The sequence below is a fragment of the Emys orbicularis genome, chromosome 9 (genome assembly GCF_028017835.1).
Source record: "Emys orbicularis isolate rEmyOrb1 chromosome 9, rEmyOrb1.hap1, whole genome shotgun sequence".
Taxonomy (NCBI): domain Eukaryota; kingdom Metazoa; phylum Chordata; order Testudines; family Emydidae; genus Emys; species Emys orbicularis.
Window position 1 is genome coordinate 15,336,404 of NC_088691.1, and position 19,252 is coordinate 15,355,655.

The 19,252-nt window shown below is 39.0% G+C and overlaps 1 protein-coding gene across 4 annotated transcripts in view; it reads right to left on the reverse strand.

Moving 5' to 3' along the window:
• TENM1 (teneurin transmembrane protein 1) overlaps positions 1-19,252 on the reverse strand; it is a 385,653-nt gene that overhangs the window by 118,508 nt on the left and 247,893 nt on the right. For all 4 annotated transcript variants that reach the window (XM_065411098.1, XM_065411097.1, XM_065411096.1 and 1 more), the window contains 2 exons: positions 7,183-7,399; positions 330-449 (listed from right to left, as the gene is read on the reverse strand). In XM_065411098.1, the coding sequence (XP_065267170.1) occupies positions 330-449; positions 7,183-7,399 (337 nt within the window). The remainder of the gene's footprint in view (positions 1-329; positions 450-7,182; positions 7,400-19,252) is intronic.

The window sequence follows — 19,252 nt, forward strand, 5'->3', positions numbered from 1 at the left end:
CAGAGACAGGATATTGGGCTAAATGGACCATTGGTCCACTCGTGCGGCCATTTTTATTTTCTTATGTGTTTGAATGTTGCCACAATATTCTTGTTATTATTTAGGGCTCATGGAATTTCACTATCTTCATCCTTCCTTTCCTTCAACTGGACACCCTATCACAGAGAACTCTAATCACTTGTGCTGCCTGAACGGAGGACCAGGTGCTGCCCTCCATCTACAAAGTAAAAAGTGATGTCAGTGGAAATTTTGTGCAGGGATGCAAGGTGGCATGTGGTCCTTTGACTAACAATCTCAATTAATGAGAGGCCAGGATGAAAATGTCCCACCTTCCATCCTGTCGGCTGATGGTGTATCCATAATCACTGCGGTGTAGGAAACTGACATTCACTCCTACCAAAGCTGTTCCATCGAATGCTACCACCTGGCCTCGAATTACACAGGCACGTCTGCAATAAGAAAAGTAGAATTTAACATGCAATAAAGCCGGTGTGGAGGACATGAAAAAGTGTTGACTTCATACACTGTGCAACACTTCAGTGCAAGTTAAAGACTGAACAGCTAAGAAGTTGTGACTATAGATTTATAATAGAAATGTGGATAGACCATAGCATGACAATCCAGATATTTGAAATAGCACTGCTGTACAGAACAAACTTACATACTTCCCCATGAATTCCTAGTATATCATTAGAATATGTAACTTTTCAGCATCAACTTGACTAGCCATTGCATGGAGTTGCACAGGATTAGCTGATAGCATGCAGCTATTACTATTGGCCTTCCCTCATCTTTACTACTAATGATGCTGGTAACAAGAAAGAATATAACGTGACTCTCAGATTCCAGTACAGAACAGGCAGTTTTGGGGAAAAAATCCCTTTATCTGTAAACTGGACTAATATAAAGACACAGCTGATATGGAATCCCAGAAAGCCATTTCACAGAATCACTTTTTGGGGTAGGAGCGAGGGTCAGAGGTGAGGATAACATACACTCTTTTAAACCCCACACTTCAATTTAGATTCCCGATATAGAGTAGAGTAGAGCTGGGCAAATAATGGATTTTTTGCTGGCAAAAAAAAAAGTTTTGGGTCAAACCGAAAGCAGAATTTTTTGATTATTTTGGCTAATCAAAGAAAAGCAAAGTAGTTAGGGTTCTCTATAGACCCTGGTTCAATCTCCCCTTCTGTCTCATGTGGAGAAGAGATTTGAATGCGAGTCTCCCACGCTGAAGGAGGTCACAGGGATGACCACACCCTGAGGGCATAAAGCTGTTACCTGAGAGACTGTGGCTTTACAAATTAATCCTTTCATGGGTGTCTCAACCACAGTAGCCAATATGGGTTCCACTCTGTCAGTGTGTAGAGTGATTTGAAAGTTGTTGACAATATCCACAGTTAGAGAGAGATGTTCTGCCATTAATTTGTTTTTCTTTCAATATACATAACAGAATTTTACTTCACCCTTCTTTTGTTTTATATATTAATTGTGATCACACACTGGCAAAAGTCATGAATAGCTCCATTAAAGTCAATTGTTACACTGGTATAAAAGATCACAATCAGACCTTCTGCGTATTTAACCAGACTATGCCAGTCTCAATTATTTTTGTTTTGTTAGAACAGCAACCACTAGTTTCTATTGTTTTCTCATATTTTATGGCATCTATAGACTTGTCTTTTCCCTTTCCAATCCTTTTATTTACTAAGCATGTTGACTTGAGAGAGAAAGTCTCATAAGAGTCATCATTATTCTGTGCATTATTCTAGTATTCCTCGATTTGTTTGTTCATTCTGTTTTTCAATCCGCAGACTTGTCTTTTGACTCTATTCCTCTGATATTTTATGGAGCACACAGATTTGTGTGATAACAACTCATCAAAGTCTTCATTATTCCATATATTGTCTTCTTTTCCTCTGCTCATTCATTTTGCTCCTCATTATTCATAAATAATGTTCATACTTATCTTTCAGCTCTTACTTTTTTTATTCCTCATATTTCATAACCCACACACATTTACAGTATGTGATAAAGACTCATAAAACTCATTATTCTACATTTATCTGTATTGAACTGTCTTTGTAATCTATTAGACTTTAAATGTTCTAAGCTTTTCAGTATACTGCTACATTTGTCCTCATTATTTACTGTCTTTCTAGCATCCATTTCTGACTATAACCGTCTTCAGCTGTCTCTTAGATTATCAAGACCTACAGTAAATCTTCAACCAACAGCAACTGTCCAAAATCAATTTTAATTTCTGCATTTAGCACACGTATTAAAGCATTTTCATTTACACTACTTTTGACTGACACTTGAGATCTCTGGAGAAAAACTACTTAGCAGGCAGATTCTCTCCCCTTTCAAAATGCCTGGTCGTCTCACAAAGCTTGCAGGGAATACTTGTTCTTGGATCCCCAGAGGTCTTGCTACTTGCAGTGGGCCTCACTTATCCTCTACTTTATTAGAGCTTTCAGGAACTCTTTCTTGAAGTGATGTCACTTTCCATTCACCTGATTCACTCTCCTTCTCCTGGACCGAGATCCGGTTACTTCTGACTACTTCCCCCATTAGTAACAGAGCAGTCTTACCCCCTCATTCTCTCCGAGAGTGCTGCTTCTTCTTCGTCTATTCTCACTGTCTAACTTTATTGTAGACACACCTCTGCTACATTTTTCTATTCCTTATGTTAGATAACAACCAATTGTGTAAGGCTTTTCTTTCTAATACCACTGTTTATTTGCAAAAATGACATTATCTTGAACTAAGTCTTTTAAACTAGTGTGTCAAAGTTACTTTAACTATAAGGTAAGTGCAGCAACTTATTTGAGATGAGCTGGAGAATCTGTCCATTGTTTTGCATCATGCACCGAGGGAGAAAAATGTTTCAGATAAGCTGCAGCCTTTGTTTTTTTCAAATACATTTAAAATGTTTCTAAGCCTCTGGCAGTCTGTGGTCAATCTCCAACTCCAGAGGGAGTAGTTGCTTTTTTTGAAAGGAGGCACAGATTCCGTGGGTTGCAGGTAATCTTCGAGAAGTAGACTTTCTTTGTAAATGCTTCATGGGTCAGTCCACTTTTAACTGATTATCTCATTTGGCCATCAAGCAGTTTATTTGACATCTGTAATTTAAAATTTCTAGGTCTTTCTGTATTTATTATTCCAGCCGCATTCTTCGACTATTTTTCACAAACCTTTCTACCATTCCATCATCATTTTGCCTAACTCCACACTCCCTTATTTGTTATTTTGTCTTTTGTTTTCCGTGTTAAACTTCCAATATCCACTGAGCACCTCAGGCTGTGACATTAACCTCAGATGTGGAACTCTGTCAGGAAAACTTGAGTGAATTCACAATTGTCACATTACCAAAATATGTAATTTATTGTATTATATTTCTGATTAAAATCTTCAATCACAGAAATTAAGCTAGGGGCTACTAAGGTACATTAATTTCCTCCTGCTGACAATGTCACTGTAAGCAGCCTTTGGAGGGTAATTAATTCAAGACCAAGCATTGGACCTTCTTTTGTACGCAATTTGCAATGAGTCAAGTAGCTTGCCAGCAGTATGCATTTTTAAAACTCCTGTGGGTAGAGGTTGACAAAATATTGTTATATGCTTCACTCTTTAAATATCACAGGCCAAATCGATTTCTGGTATAAGCAGATGCAATTCCATTGACCAGGAATTAATTTGACCCACCTTTTTATATGTAGCAGCTACATGTTCAAATTTAAAGGCAGCCAATACAAAATTCAAAGCTTTGGTGTAACATACGGCAAGGTGCTCTACCGGCTCCTACACTATACACAAGCTTCAGATTCTGAATGGATTTCTGACTTAGAGGTTGTCTATATTGTGGGGTGATGTGCTGTATGGGGGTTAGTGGAAGGAGATTTCTAAAGCATGCTAATGTGTTATGCATTAACTGGTGCACGTAGACCCTGCCAATGCACTTTAACATATTTCTCTTTGAAACTACTACTTTTCAGTGCACTACTGAACTTTTAGTGCACACCAGCAGGGTCTACATGAAGTAATTAATGCACAACACATTAGTGCGCTTTAAAAATCACACCCCATAGAATACATAACCCCACCATGCAGACAAGCCCTTAACCCCAAATTGAGCGCACTGCACCTGCCTAATCTTGAAATGATAAAGGCATGAAACAGTGGTGAGAACCACACCCCAAAGGAAAGATCCTAATCTCCCAGTTGGATGCAAATGGAAAAAAAAAGATGTCCTAACTCTTTCTGAAACATGATAATATAATACTAACTGGGTATTTAAGAAGACTCCAAAGTTGCCTACATGAATAAAAAAGAGCAGGCAACCAACTTCAGTCTGAAGGACAGATATAATCTTGACAACATTTTCTGGTTGCTTTCCCCAGCCTGCCATCATCACTTCTGTTTTATCTGGATTGAGACTGAGTCAGCTCTCATCCATACCCCAGTCCCAACCAGTGGCTGGGTAAGGCATCAAACTGCACTATCTGAGTCAGAAGAGATGAAAACATTGATCTGGTGTCATGCTAAGTTCCCTCTAAGCTGTGCGGCCATGTGGCCACACAGCAGCTTATTAAGCACTGCGCAGGCACTCAGGCTGCGGCGAGGAAAGATGCCTCTCCCCTCCAGCCCCAGCGCAGCCTCAGACCTACTGCGGCCAGGGGAGAGGCACTCCTCCCCCGGCCCCAACGCAGCCACCGCCCCACCCCCACCACTTCTATATTGGTACACATAATAAAATTCATTCTGCACATGTGTGGGAAAAATTAGAGGGAACACTGGTCATGTGCATACTAAATATGCGTGGTGGCAAGATAGAACTCTGCAGAATCCCACATGAGAGCACTATTGCCCAACACTATCCTCTGAAATCTAGTAATTTCTTCACAACAGTAGGAACTTGTATCAGCCTCTGAGCTGAGCCAGCCATGACCAAGTTATCCACTACCCAAAACACATCTATTGGGTGAGATTTTACAGATGCTACAGTGGAAGCTCTTCACAGCATACGAATTTTAAAAAATCTTTACGCCAAATTGATCACCTTCATCTCAACACTTCTGCCATAAGTGCTCTAGCTAGCTTCCCTTCTGCTTCAACTATTACAGATTATCATAAACCATGGTGACTTTTGAGGATGAATCTGGGATAGAAGATGCGAGGGGCCACTATCTTGATAGTAGAGGACAAAAGATTTATAAAAGCCAACCCAAGCGATACAGTGGTCTGTCAGAGGAACAATTCTGTCCTTCAGAGACCTCTGCAACCTTTCTAATTCCATCCGCTTCCAAGGACAGACCAACTAAACAGGTCAAACATCTTTATTCTCCATACTCCAAAGGCACTTTGGGCAGTAAGGCAAAAACTGAAATACTCAAAAAAGGCTTTTAAGACCAAGTCAACTCCTATCAACAATAGCCTCAAAAGATCAGTTCCTTTTATCTATAAAAACACATTGAAAGGATTATGTGAAATCCTCCCGATAGTAGTTCCAATGTCACAGGACGCTGTATAGGCTACTTGACTGCTCGCCTTCCAGGTGATATTAAATGGGTAGGTGTCTGGTTTATGTTGCTGAGGGAAGTTTTGAGCCCTGGTGATAAAAGAGTAACATGTAAGAGCTAGTTATTATTATTATTTATGATTTTTCTTTTAAACAGCAATATGCTGTATTAAATATACATGCAGCCAAGGATGTTGTATTTGGTGCATCTTATGTACTCAGATAAAATAATAAGCTAACTGCATTGTTCCATTAGTGATTTACACTTTAAGGCTTGGTGCTGCCAGTTATTGGTTTTGTTCAAAGCAACAGAGGGTCCTGTGGCACCTTTAAGACTAACAGAAGTATTAGGAGCATAAGCTTTCGTGGGTAAGAACCTCACTTCTTGCATCTGAAGAAGTGAGGTTCTTACCCACGAAAGCTTATGCTCCTAATACTTCTGTTAGTCTTAAAGGTGCCACAGGACCCTCTGTTGCTTTTTACAGATTCAGACTAACACGGCTACCCCTCTGATACTTGGTTTTGTTCAGTTTCACGTACTATTGTTCTACATATTTATAATATCCTGTTACGTTATTAATAGCGATTAAATGTTTAGGTATGTTAGATCAATAAAGATTCTTTACATATTTACATTAGTAAAAAATTAATACGTCAAAGAGAACACACTGAATTTGTTCCCTCTGTGGATGTGTTTGAAGTGAAGAGAGGAATGAAATCTAGGCGACAACATAAGTGCTATTTATTGCATTTGTGAAAATAAAAAATACTGGTGTGTTTATTAATGCAACTTGGATTATCTAATGTGCAGGCCTAGGAGTAGTGGTTAGATGATAGGGATGATTTGTGGATGCTTTTGTCAGTATATAAATCACTGCTTCCCAGGATGAACTGCAGTATAAAAAAAACGTATGTGACTCTATATTTCAAATTTACTGACTTTTTTCAAGAGGAAAGTGTAGGTAATTGTGTCCTTTGAGCAAGTGTCTGCCCTTCCTGATTCACACTTTCCTCTCCTTTAAAGAGCAGCATAACCCCACAAGTATACAGAAATGACTCTGATTTCTGAGATCACACACCAGTTATATTTCAATTAAAGGGTAACCTGCAGAGCAAAATGGCAAACTGCATGTTCTACTACTACTATTTTCTGACTGTGGCTGCTAATTAGACTAAGTGGCATTCAGCACATAAATAAAGAAAACATGTTCACTGTGTTATGTCACAGCTCCACTGGGGCATGAAGCTGACTCAAGAGAGCTCATATGACTCCAACACTGCTCGCCAGTATATCTACAATATTCCGGCAAGAACTGCACCCTAAATTGTTTCTCATGGAAACACACAACAGAGCAGTTTACCTCCCAGGATAGTTACACCCCTATAAAAAAGGTACTACAGTTTACTACAGTAAATAGTCTTATACGCTAGACAGAGTAACTCTAGGGGTCTCGGCTAGTAATGTCGGAAGGCAAGTCTTAAACTGCTGGAATCTCAAACAAAGAATTTGTTGTCATTTCCACTATTTTCAGATTACCATTAATGTGAAAAAGTCAATAAAGATTTCCAAGAAAATCTTGATATCAATGTTTTTTCTATTAAAATAACTTATCAATACAGTTTTCACTATCCAGACCACTTTAATTAAAAATGAAACTTACCTGCTGTCAAATAAGACATCTCCAGGGATTACATGAGTGCTCTCCTTGCCAATAAGGAACTTGATTCTATCATAAAAGAGCCTTGGAGGATGCTGAGAGAAAGGAGGCTGGCTGTGCTGAATGAGGTCAAGGGGATCAGGTGACCCTTGGCAGAGAGGGCTTGCGTAGCAATTGCTTTGCTGACAACAATCAGGGTCTACACAGTCTGTCAAACCATCTGAAAATGGATAAAACAAAAATTCAGGAAATAGAATGATGTTTAAAAGAAACCAAAGGGTTTGCTACTAGAAAGCATGGGAGAACAATATCTAATCAACTGGAAGGAATGCTGATTTTAAGGCTGTATAGGCCCAGATTCAGCAAAGCACTCAAGCATATGCTTAAGTGGGGATGGGCATTTCTCTCCAGTTATTAATACTGAATGGTAGCTCACAAAATCTCCATGAGGGAATAGAACCCATAAACTAAGTGACAAGAAAGAGTGTGACTTATCGTCATCACAATACAGATAGGAGAAGAAAAATCAATATTTGTCAGTCCAGTGCTTATATGATTCACAAATATATAGTTTAAATTTCTAGTAGCTCAATATTGTTATAATGAATAGTCTGTTAATACCTGTGAAGAATATGTGCTTGCTAAAGTGTATGAAATGACCCGTACAATCTGAAACGTTATCCAATTTTAATATCCATCTTTATTATAGTAGTAAAAAGGGCTCTGGTAAAAGTTCTTCAGCTTTTAAACCCTATACATTTTATTAGTGTTAATGTTTTCAGATGTTTTATTATTCTTATACTTAATAGCTACACTAAAGTGAATTCATGAGGATTTGATCATGACTGTGTCTCCTTTTATACTAGGCACTGTACCAATACAAAGCTAGATGCAGTCCCTGCCCTAAAGTGTTTAAAATCTAAGTCTTCTCTACTTGATGCTTGTTTGCAATTCCCATCATATTCAAGTGAAGCAAACTTGTGAACTAAATGCAAACTATTCCACCATTTGGAACTTACAGATAGGTGAAGTAGGACAAATGGGGCTAAGTTTCTTAAAAAGAGTCTCTATTTTTGTATATTGTTTTGCACCTATAATTATTTGTAAGCACAGCTTAGATCACTTAAATATAAGTGCCTGACTACTCCCAGCATTCAGCTACCTGCACATCTAAATTACCTAAATTGCACACACAATTACTGGTATACCAAAAAAGAAGGCTGAAAATCCAGCCCAATAAATATAAATGTAGTAAATACTGCACAGAGAAGTCAAATATAATAAGGTACGCTAAAAATCTTCAAATATCTTCTTGAATTCCTTCATTTTATTGTCCATATTTGCTAACTCTCTTAGATTGAGAGGTATGCTAATGCATAGGAAATAAGATCAAGGCATCAAATCCTTGACCTTCCCAAAGTGACATCTTTTCTTTCTATTTGTAACAAGGCCAGATTTTTGCATAGACTTTAATGGGGCCCCTTAGATTATAAACTCCTTCCGGGCAGGTACCTCCTCTTTGTTCAATACAGCATACAGAGCACTGTAAACACTCAGTAAATAATGATTCACTGAGGAAGGGAAGCACAGACCCTGTTTATAAAACCGAAGAGTCTATAATGAAATAGACATATCTGGAATCTGAAACTCCTTGCACAAACATTGCCTGCCCTTGGGCAAGGTAATTATTTGTTTGGTTAAGCAAAAAATATTTAAAAAATCTCTTCTAGAGCAGCTGGAAAAACAAACTGATTAGTCTTATTGTTGGGCCAATAACAAAGGGCAACTGTAAATAGTTAGCAACAAGACCTCAGGTACTGAGATGGTCATAGTTCAGTTCAGTGGGTGGGTACTCAAAAACAGCTTTAAGATATCTTTGCATTCTTGGAGTCAGTTTGCATCCTCAAGGAATGGAGGAGCCAAAGGAATCCCTGGTGGATCTATACCACTTGAAGATCCTCTAGGCAGGGTGAATTCTTTGGCAGTTGGGTACAGCAAGCTTTATGATGGTGGAGTGCCTTAAAAGTAAACTAAAGCAGGGTAGGGGGTCTTGGAGCTAAGAACTTGGCTTCTTGAGGAAACTGATGGGAATAGCTATTGCAGAATAAGCTTTGGAAGTGGATTAAGCTAAATCAGAACCCCCCCCACTATTATTCCAGAATAAGAGTGTCCACCCAGGGAGCTATTCCAAAATAGCTTATTTTGCAATAATTATTCAGCTAATTTCCCCCGTAGACAAGCCTTGAGACAACAAATGTGAAGAGACATGATTCTTCTATTTGTGTAAGAAAAAACAGAGAAAATTTCCAGAAAGATTTGAGATTGAAATTTTGTTTTAAAATATTTTTTCTCTGTATTATTTTAAAAACAGAGAAACTGCTGTTTAAATAATCTGCAAATCCTTTTTCTTACAAAATCCCCATTGGCTCCTACAGGAGTTTTGCCTGAGTAAATAAAGAAGAATCTGACTCCCAAAACAAGTTGCCCTCCCCACTCTGTGTTATTTTGGTCAGCATTTCATGTGCCTTGCAACAGTGGCTTGAATTCCCACTGCACACAAGAAGAAATCAAGCTTAAAGCGAAATGGCTTCCTGGTTCTCAAAGCAGACTCAGTTTTCACCTTTCCTCTGCAGTTCACCTGTCAGAATTACTGTATCTTTAGCAGGATCCATTTTGTATGGACTTTCCACACTCTCAAACTATATTAGTGCAATTTCTCATGTTTGTTTTGTCTGCACCTGGTTTCATTCGCTCATCTTCTTTATTACCTCTCAAGTATTTTTGTGAGGATTGTGAAAGGGAGGATATCTGTGTGGGGCTCCCATTATTAACAGTGGGGAAACTCCAAAACCATATTTGAAAGAGCACTGTCAGTATTATTGTTACTGTAAGCACCAACAAGATACTTAGCTGTATTGTACAGGGAGGAAATATGACTTCCCTGAAGAGCTGAAAATAAAACGACAAACAAGAAACAACTATGCAGGCAGAGAAAGCACTGGTAAACCAGGAGCTGCAACTGTTACTCTGCAAAGCAGTGTGTTTTGCAGCTGATAGATTAATACTAATGTCTTCTCTCTCTCTCTCTCTCTCTCTCACTCTGTATAAATAAAATCCATTTTCCCATCTGATCATTTTTACCATTTGGTTAGATAGGTGAGATTTTATTCTGCTTTTAAGAATTTTCTTTTCAGTCACAGATGGAGCAAAGCAGAGTAAATGGGCAGTGCTTTGAGAAAAAGACTCTGAAAGACGAGGGGTGATGATGGAAGGAAGCTTTAGAAACAACATGTGATTGGAGCCTTCAAACCCACATAGCTGACTCAGGTCCAGCTGACTCAGACTATTTCTGTATGTTTGCGGGAATCATAAACACAGCCTGCCATAACCTCCTACACGGGTTTTGGGACTTGTGGATTCTTATTGTTTTTGACTCCCACTTCCATACATCATGTCTTCCACACTCCCCATTATGTCCCCTCAGGACTGCCGGGCAGTCTCTCAAGATTTGGTCCTATATTTCCAGGTTCTCTTAAAATTTACATATTTCTCCTTTCAGTAAACTTTCCTAAAATCTTTTCTTCATCAGATTGCACTTTACTTTTCTAATTGAACATTTATATGCACTAAAAGAAATCTGTAAAAAATCCTTAACAGGCTGGCTGAAAGACTATTTTGATGACTGGAAGCTGATATATAGATTGGACAACATGATTTTTAAATGGTTTTAATGGTCACTCCACTTTTATAGAGGAGAACGAGAGATGCAGTATCTCAAGTTACACAACAGGAAGCTTTGGTAACACAATTCCCATTCATAAATACACTAAGGATATCAGTTTCAATATGCCAACCCCCAAATTCCAATAACAATGGGATTTTAAATATAAGAAGAAACCCCCAGAAATCTGATTTATAAACTCCAGACTCTGAAAATACCTCAAAATTATTTTGAGTTCTCAACAATGAGTCTTCAGTTTGGTAAGTAGGCAGTGTAAAAAATGACACAACAGACCCTGTGTGTGTTAAGGTTTCTATTAAATTTCAAGAGACAAAACACAGGAATATCAATAGCTACACACAACATAAACTGTAATTCATACAGTGGGTGATCCAGTATACCGAAGACTCAACCGTCAATTATCTCACTGGATAAAACAGCATACGTCTAGGCTAAAATGTAGCACTGAAGTGTAAACTACTTGGATTTGATATTAGCAGTTCTACTGTTGTCTTATATAAGAAGCAGAGGGGCACAATTGGCAATATAGTACAATCAGTTCACTACAATAGGAGTGATTAAAGTTTGTGTAATCTAAACCTGAAAGGAACAATCACAGGTTGGCTAGCATCATACTTATATAACTTACAAATGCCTTTAGTTTCATGTGGGAAAGGTAACGACTGATTATCTGCTTTACTTAAAATGTAAAAGTTCCCAAAGTACTTCTCACATTACTCCTAGTTATGTGACCTCTGAGCATGCCCAAATAAATCTGTTAGTCTTTAAGGTGTCACTGGACTCTTTGTTGTTTTCCTAAAATAGAGTTCACAAAGAGCAACTTGATCGCGTGTTATAGGAATTCAAGCTGTTAATAAGTAGCTGACCTGGGTTTCAGCATACTGGTCTGCCAAGCATAGGGAGGGTGTTGTCAGACAAGGAACATCTGTAGCACCCTCAACTTTAAATTACCTTAATGAAAAGGCGCAGCATGCAAACACAAGAGGCCATATTATGCTCTCAGCCAGACTGCTGCACTGTAACGAAGATAATTTGGGACAAAATTTTTGCATTGCTTTGATGGGGATTTCAAGCACATTTCTAAAAGCAACAGAATAAATATTTATTATCCGTTTACATCTTTGCACCAAAATCTCACACAAAGTTCACATTAGTCGTTTAATATTATTGAATGAGTGTTACCATTTTCTTTATGAGGCATCACCAGGATTCGCTAGCCAAGATGAAAATTAACTCCTTTTCAGGGCATCCGTGTCTTGCTATAGATGTGCTTCTACAGTGGTCATTAAAGGCTCAGTAAGTGATTGGGGGGAGCATGCAAACTATGACACACTTAGGGTTTGTCTACACATCAATTAAAAACTCACAGTTGCCCCATGCCAGCTGACTCGGGCTCTCGGGGCTCAGGGTAAGAGGCGGTTTAACTGAGATGCAGACGTTTGGGCTCGGGCTGCAGCCTGAGACTTTGGACCCTCCCACCTTGCAGAGTCCTAGAACCCAGGCTTCACCCTGAGCCCAAATGTCTACAACTACAATTAAACAATTCATTAGCTTGAGCCCTGTTAGCCTGAGTCAGCTGGCACAGGCCAGCCACGGGTTGTAATTGCTGTGTAGACATACCCATAGTGAATTAAGCATGCTCCCTTCAAGCATGGCTGGCTACCTCTGCTGGCCTAACACATTAAGAGTGAGCATGGTTATTTCACTGCTCACTTTCTGGCAAGAGCATCTTGATGTCAGGGGAGTATAGGGTCTGTAATTCTGGTTGGACCTTACCCAGGCCCTTCAGGGGAACTCCTTATGTAACTCATGACTATGATCCAGACATAAATGCACAGTAAGCTAATTTAAATACTTCTATTAACCTAGTGCCTATTTCTTTTACTATAAAAGAGTATCACATTAGAACTACATTTGAGGCAAGCACTGTGTAGTAAATGTATGTCATATTTATCACACTTGGGTTTTATGTGTACTGAGAAACATACATCCTCCAGAAAATGAAATGCCATTTGGAAAACAAAGAGGCATTTTGTTAACTGTAGGTTCATATTATTTACTAACCACAAAAGTTAATAAGAAGAATATAAATTGAGTAAAATGTATAGGTCCCAACATGAGCAGCTATAGGCCCAACCACTTATCAAATTCTGACTCTTCTAGTATTCACATCTATCCTTGAGTTCTTACATTTCATCTTGGCAGCTATGGGAGTGTCACAAACTAATATTCTTGTAAATATGATCCATCTCCTCCAGTCTATAAATATAACTAGTAAAATACCAAGAGCATAACTGAGTAGGTCATGGGAACAGAGTATGGAACAGCTGAATGGGGGAGCAAATAACAAGGTGCTATATGTGACACAGCAGGGTGGATTCTCCAGCACTCTAGTGAAGTGGACTGGAAATATTCACAGTTTTTATTAATTAACTATGAAAGTGACTAATTCAATCAGTATAGTACTTCCCATGTTACTTATTTTGATATGAAACTCCCCACCTGAGGAGGTGTTGAGTTTGGGTATTTTAGGATAAGGGGCACATTTGGTACATGTTTCTGCTAAAATGGTCAGCAGTGAAATAGCTAACAATGTCATTGTTTAACTTGTCATCTGTAAGTTTTGTATTTATCTGAGATGAAGGAGCAGTTCACACCTCTCAGAAATATTGTTTCTGGCTCTCTGCAGACTCAGGGAGACATCATTGAATTGCCTACACTCCATTTACATTCTCAAGGTTAACTTCAGAATTTCACAATGGCATGTGTTTACACTATGTAATACATGGTTTTGTGGCCAGGGAACTTGCTACAGAATCATCCCCTCATTGAAGAATTGTATTCTGGAATCTCAGCTTTAATTTTACATATAGACAGACAGGCAGACGTGTGACAAGTTCCATGGCCACAGAACCATGGGGCACTAGCAAAGGCCAATAGAACAGTTGGGGTAAAACGCTGTCCAAAGCACAGAAACAGGGTAGAGAATCTATAGGATAAACATAGCAAGGAATGAAAGGGACTTGAAGCATCAAAATGGGTCTGTGATAAAATGATAGTCACCTATTGGCTGAGGACTCAGAGAACCAAAGGTATTTTAGAGGTCTCAGTACCACAGAAATGCAAAGGAAAGTATTAGGGGCGAGCCAGGGATGGGGGCCACCTAATCATGTGGTCAGGACCCCTCCATGGACAGTGTGGAGGGCCATGATTTTTTTTCAGGTGGCCAGGTGAATCTCGTTCTCTCACTCTCCTCATCCCCCCTATTCAGGACGGCCAGATAAAGCTCAACCATGTGAGCTTCTTGTATTTGAGCATTTCATATTGCTGCACAGATTGCTCAATATTTTTGCCTTTTCCTTAACAGATTAAAATAGCCTCAGTAGTGCTTAAACTAATTTTGCCTTCTTTTATTTCAAATAGCCCCTATATAACTCCTGTGCTAGTTTGTTTCACCACAAGTTCAGTTAAGTTCAATTACAATTGCTAGGAATCACCGTGAACAGAAGAAGAAACTAAGCAGCAAAAATGCTAGAGTTTCCAGTGCTGCATGCAAAACTCTCAACTGTTCCTCAAGTTTCAGCTACAACACGTAGCAATAAGACAATAGCTACCGGAAGTCATTAACTGAAAATTCTGCGCTTTGCAGGAGAATACTTAAAACCAGCCAAAGTCCATGTGTAGAAGGAAGTCTTCATAGTATTTTGTTTGAGAGATACCATTTACTTTAAGATATATTTGCTCAGGCACTCAGTGGTCTTTGGCCTTGAACACACAATGAATAGAAAATGTATCAAGCCTGATTTTCGGAAGTGTCAGCAACAATGAAAACTATTTCCATTATATAATAATAGTATGTTACTTGTATAAGGACTCTATGTCTGATATGCTATTAAAATGCTAATAGATAGGTCTGATACACTTGTCAATATTTTTACAGCACTGGCCACCAACCAAAGCTAAACTGAGTCATATATTTTTCTTACTTGGATCAGATACAATAACTGGCTGAAAAGTGACAGAAGAGAGCTTTAGGTGTTTCGCTCAATGCTTGTAGTAAACAGTATTTTTATTTCAAAAACAAAGTATAGGGATTCATTTAAAGAAAGCAAACAGCTGAAAAGACAGAACCAGATAAACTTAAAACAGGGGCTCAGCATCAAATAAATGAGTGCAAATGACAGTCTGCACAATCATGTAATGAGATATAAGAGGAAAAAATAACCTAATGGTAAAAAGAATAGCATGGAGTGTGGCTGGGCAGGAGGGATGGATGTTCTGCATGTGGAGGAGTGTACAAACCTCCTTGTCTCCAGTATTGCTGCTGCAGCATGTTCTAGCTACTTGGGCCTTATTCAGAGATAGCCTTAATTAACAGAATTCAGCAGAGAGTTTCAAGCAATTTCACAGAGCTAGATGCTTCCAAAATAACTCTCAAAATAGTGGCAAAACAGAGGAAACAACCTATTCAGATGAGCTGAGTGATCATCTTCTAAAATAAAACTGAAATTAGGTCAGCCATGACACTGAAAGATGAGAGAGGAAATGAGAACAGGAAATATTGTTGTAATCCCACAGAAAGCAATATTTCACACTGAAGAGGACATCTGTTGGAGATCCCAGCGTTATATAACTTACATCATAAAGACTGCCAACATGCCACAGATGTACTCCACAAAAGCTAATGAAAACCACGTGATTGTGCACCTTTTACATGCTGTCAGTTTTTAATCTGTATTTTTAGAGATAATTAAGTAGGTGAACATACCTTGCAGACCACAAGTGGGGAAAAAGCTGATGAGGGGAATGACAAGGGTGGTTATGGTACACTCATTATCCAATCGGGTGGGAGTTTTGGATGAGTATACATGGTGCATTTTAGCCCCAAAAGAACAAGTGATAAGTACTGTGCTCCAAACCGGCAAATACAGATGCACATGTTTAACTCTACTTCCACGAGTAATTCCACTGACACAGACCTACATGCCTAAGTGTTTGTGAAATCAGGGCCCATATGAATGTATATATTGCATAGAATTTATGATATTGTCTCTCCAGAAGTGGGAGGGTTTTGTGTGAGTACTACATATCAAACACTTGAGCCAAGACTTTTCAGTTCTAGATAGATCATGTCATTAGATACACTTAGAACTAAGAAAATGTGTTTTTATACTTTTATTAAAATTAAAAATTGGCTTTTATTCTACAATGTATTTGTATTAATTTTTGTAAGGAGAAAATTGATTTTTTTCAGTCAAAAATACCTTTCATCTATATCAAACCTGAGTCTCAACCCAGAATTTAGACTAAATTTTCAGGTCCTGATCCTTAATGTTGTTGTTTGTTTGATAGAATACTACTAATATGCTACTGCTACCATTTTGTGCTTCAGTAGTGTCTTTCTCCTTAGGATCTCAGAGCTCAGAACACTTCCCAAGATCTCTGCATAAAGACATAAATATTTAATTTAAACACAATCAGCCTTAATGGGACCTTTCCCATGTGGAAACCTAATGATATGGTACACATACAACTAGACGAGACCAAGAGTTAGAAAGTGTGCTCTAAGGAACAATCCTACAGTGGTTGAGGGGTTGGAGTGGATAATGTAACAGATCTTTTCCAGATCTAATTTCTGTGGTTTTACGTATACAAGGCCTGGAACCCTGCTTCTGATCCCATACCAATTTAACACCAGTGTAATACAATTGACTTCAATGGAATTACTTCTGATTTATACCTGTGTAAGGGAGAGCAGAATCAGGCCCTAGGAATTTAAGATGGAAAAAGAAGTGATTTTAATGTGAAAAAAACGTCAATATTTTTGTAAAAAACAACTGATTGTGAAGTGAAACTAATGGCAGTTAGCCCAGCTGTAGCAACCAGGTGAATTAAGTATTTCTCTCCCCACTTATCTCTAATTTTAATTTCAATGGAGCTGTCCCCATACGTTACGCTACCATAAAAATAATTTTAAAATTTACAGTGAAATGATGTTAAGTATCTGCCTTAAACTGACAAATTCAAGGAGATTTAGAGTTAATGCTGCCAACTCTCAATAACTCACTGTTACTGCAGAATATAAAGCAGGCAAAAACCACAATACGAGGCAATTTATATAGAACCAGTTCACAGAGTGTATCAGAAAATCCTTTACATATATTGCAGGATAAACAGGGTTTTATGGACAGATTTAAAGGGAGAGGGTGTGAGTGAGTCAGTGGTTTGGAGAGCAGGGGAGAGAGTAGTGACCCCGACAGTGGAATGCTGTGTGAAGGGATACAGATTAGACTACATGGATTGGAAGAATAGAGTGAGCTTATGGGTCATGGATGGAGGAGTGTCATGGGGTGAACCTCTCCAACACATTCCCTTATGGCCCCACCATGATCCTGCAGGTGTGTTGCACTCAGCATCCCCTCGGTCCTTTCACACAATTAACCAGACCAGATTAGTTCAACCCCCTTTGGGAGTCTGGTTTATTTTCTCTCTAGAGGGCCACTCACTTATTTAGCAGCTCAAGTTCATGCCGAATATGGGTCCATGTAAAAGTCCTAGTCAGTTTCCCCCCCGTGTTCAGAAAGCCCCCGTCCTCCTCCTGGCAGTAGGTTGTATTTTGGACAATTCCTCTGTCCCTCTCCTTAAGACCGAAGTCCCCTACCTCTCCTCCTTGGAGCTGGAGTTGTACATTAGGCAAGCTGTAGAGCCTCAGACAGCTTCTACTCCAGCTGGCCCTTTTCCCAATCAGTCCTTCCACCCTTAGGCTGGGAGGTTTTTCCAGGCAGACTTTCCCCTGCTGCTGTCTGCCCTGCTATGAGGGAGAAGGAAATATATACATGGTCCCCTTACTAAAGCTATTAAAGGGGTGAGAGGGGAACCTTACCCTGCCCACTCTGCAAGACTCCTGATCTCAGGCCTTTAAAGAAACAGTGATGGGAGTTTCTGCCAAACACTTCTTATTCCAGGACCATTTTCTCTTTACCCATATCTCGGTCTTTCGCTCTAGCAGATCTTTCCAAATCTTAAGGGCCATGTCATGTGACAGGGGTGGGTTGATCCCTAGGCACCACTACTCTTAAAGGGGAAATAAAGTGAAAAAGGAAGGATGATGGAGGGCAAATTGGAATAACAGGAGGACAATTCTGAATTGGATTCAGACATTATGATGGCAGTGCCAAAAGGTCATAGGGATCCATATGGAAAACAATCAAAATGAACACATTAAATGGATTAAAAACTGGCTGATAGGTCTCAAAGTGTAACTGTGAATGGGGAAACATCACTGAGTGGATCTGTTTCTAGTGGGGATCCCACAGGTGTCGGTTCTTGGCTCTATCTTATTTAACATTTTTTATCAACGACCTGGACGAAAACATACAACCATTACTGATAAATCTGCAGATGACACAAGATTGGAGGAGTGGTAAATGATATAGAGGACAGGTCACTGATGCAGAGCAATCTGGATGACTTGGTAAGCTGGACACAAGCAAATAATGTGCATTTCAATACTGCCAAATGTAAGGTCATATATCTAGGAACAAAGAATGAAGGCCATCCCTTCCAGGATGGGGGACTCTATCCTGGGAGGGAGTGACTCTGAGAAAGCTTTTGGGTCATGGTGGGTAACCAGCTGAATATGAGCTCTGAGTGTGATACTGTGGCCAAAACAGTAGGAGTAAGGAGGTTATATTACCTTTGTATTTGGCACTGGTGCGACTGCTACTGGAATACTGTGTCCCTTTTTGGTGTCCACAATTCAAAAAGAATTGGTGTCCACAATTCAAAAAATTGGAGAGGGTTCAGAAAAGAGCCACGAATAAAGTATTGGAAAACATGCCTTTAGTGAAAGACTCTAAAAGATATATTCTAGTTTAAGCAGCTATTGGACTTAAACGTGAATTGTCTTATGGCCTGTGTTCCACAGAACAGATGATCACAATGGTCCCTTCTAGCCTTAAAAATCTATGAATCATTGGAGTGAAACGAGGACCGCAGTGACTGGGAATACTTAACTGCAAATACACGATCCAACAGGGGAAAATAGAGCAAGAGAGAGGCTGCTTTAACTGTACATTGTTATGTTTTTATGTTTAGGTCACACGCTATATTTAAAAGTTACATTTGGCTTAGAGATCCTCAGCATACTTGCTACTGGTTTGCTCAGCACCATCTCAAAATTATGTGCCACAATTTCCTGTTATAACTGTGACTCTCTGTTAAAATTAAGAAACTAATTTGCTTAATAAGAGCATGTCTCAATGTATGATTTTATATTTTCTGAAGAATTTCTTTCATAATATTGATATTATGATAATGTATCAATGTATA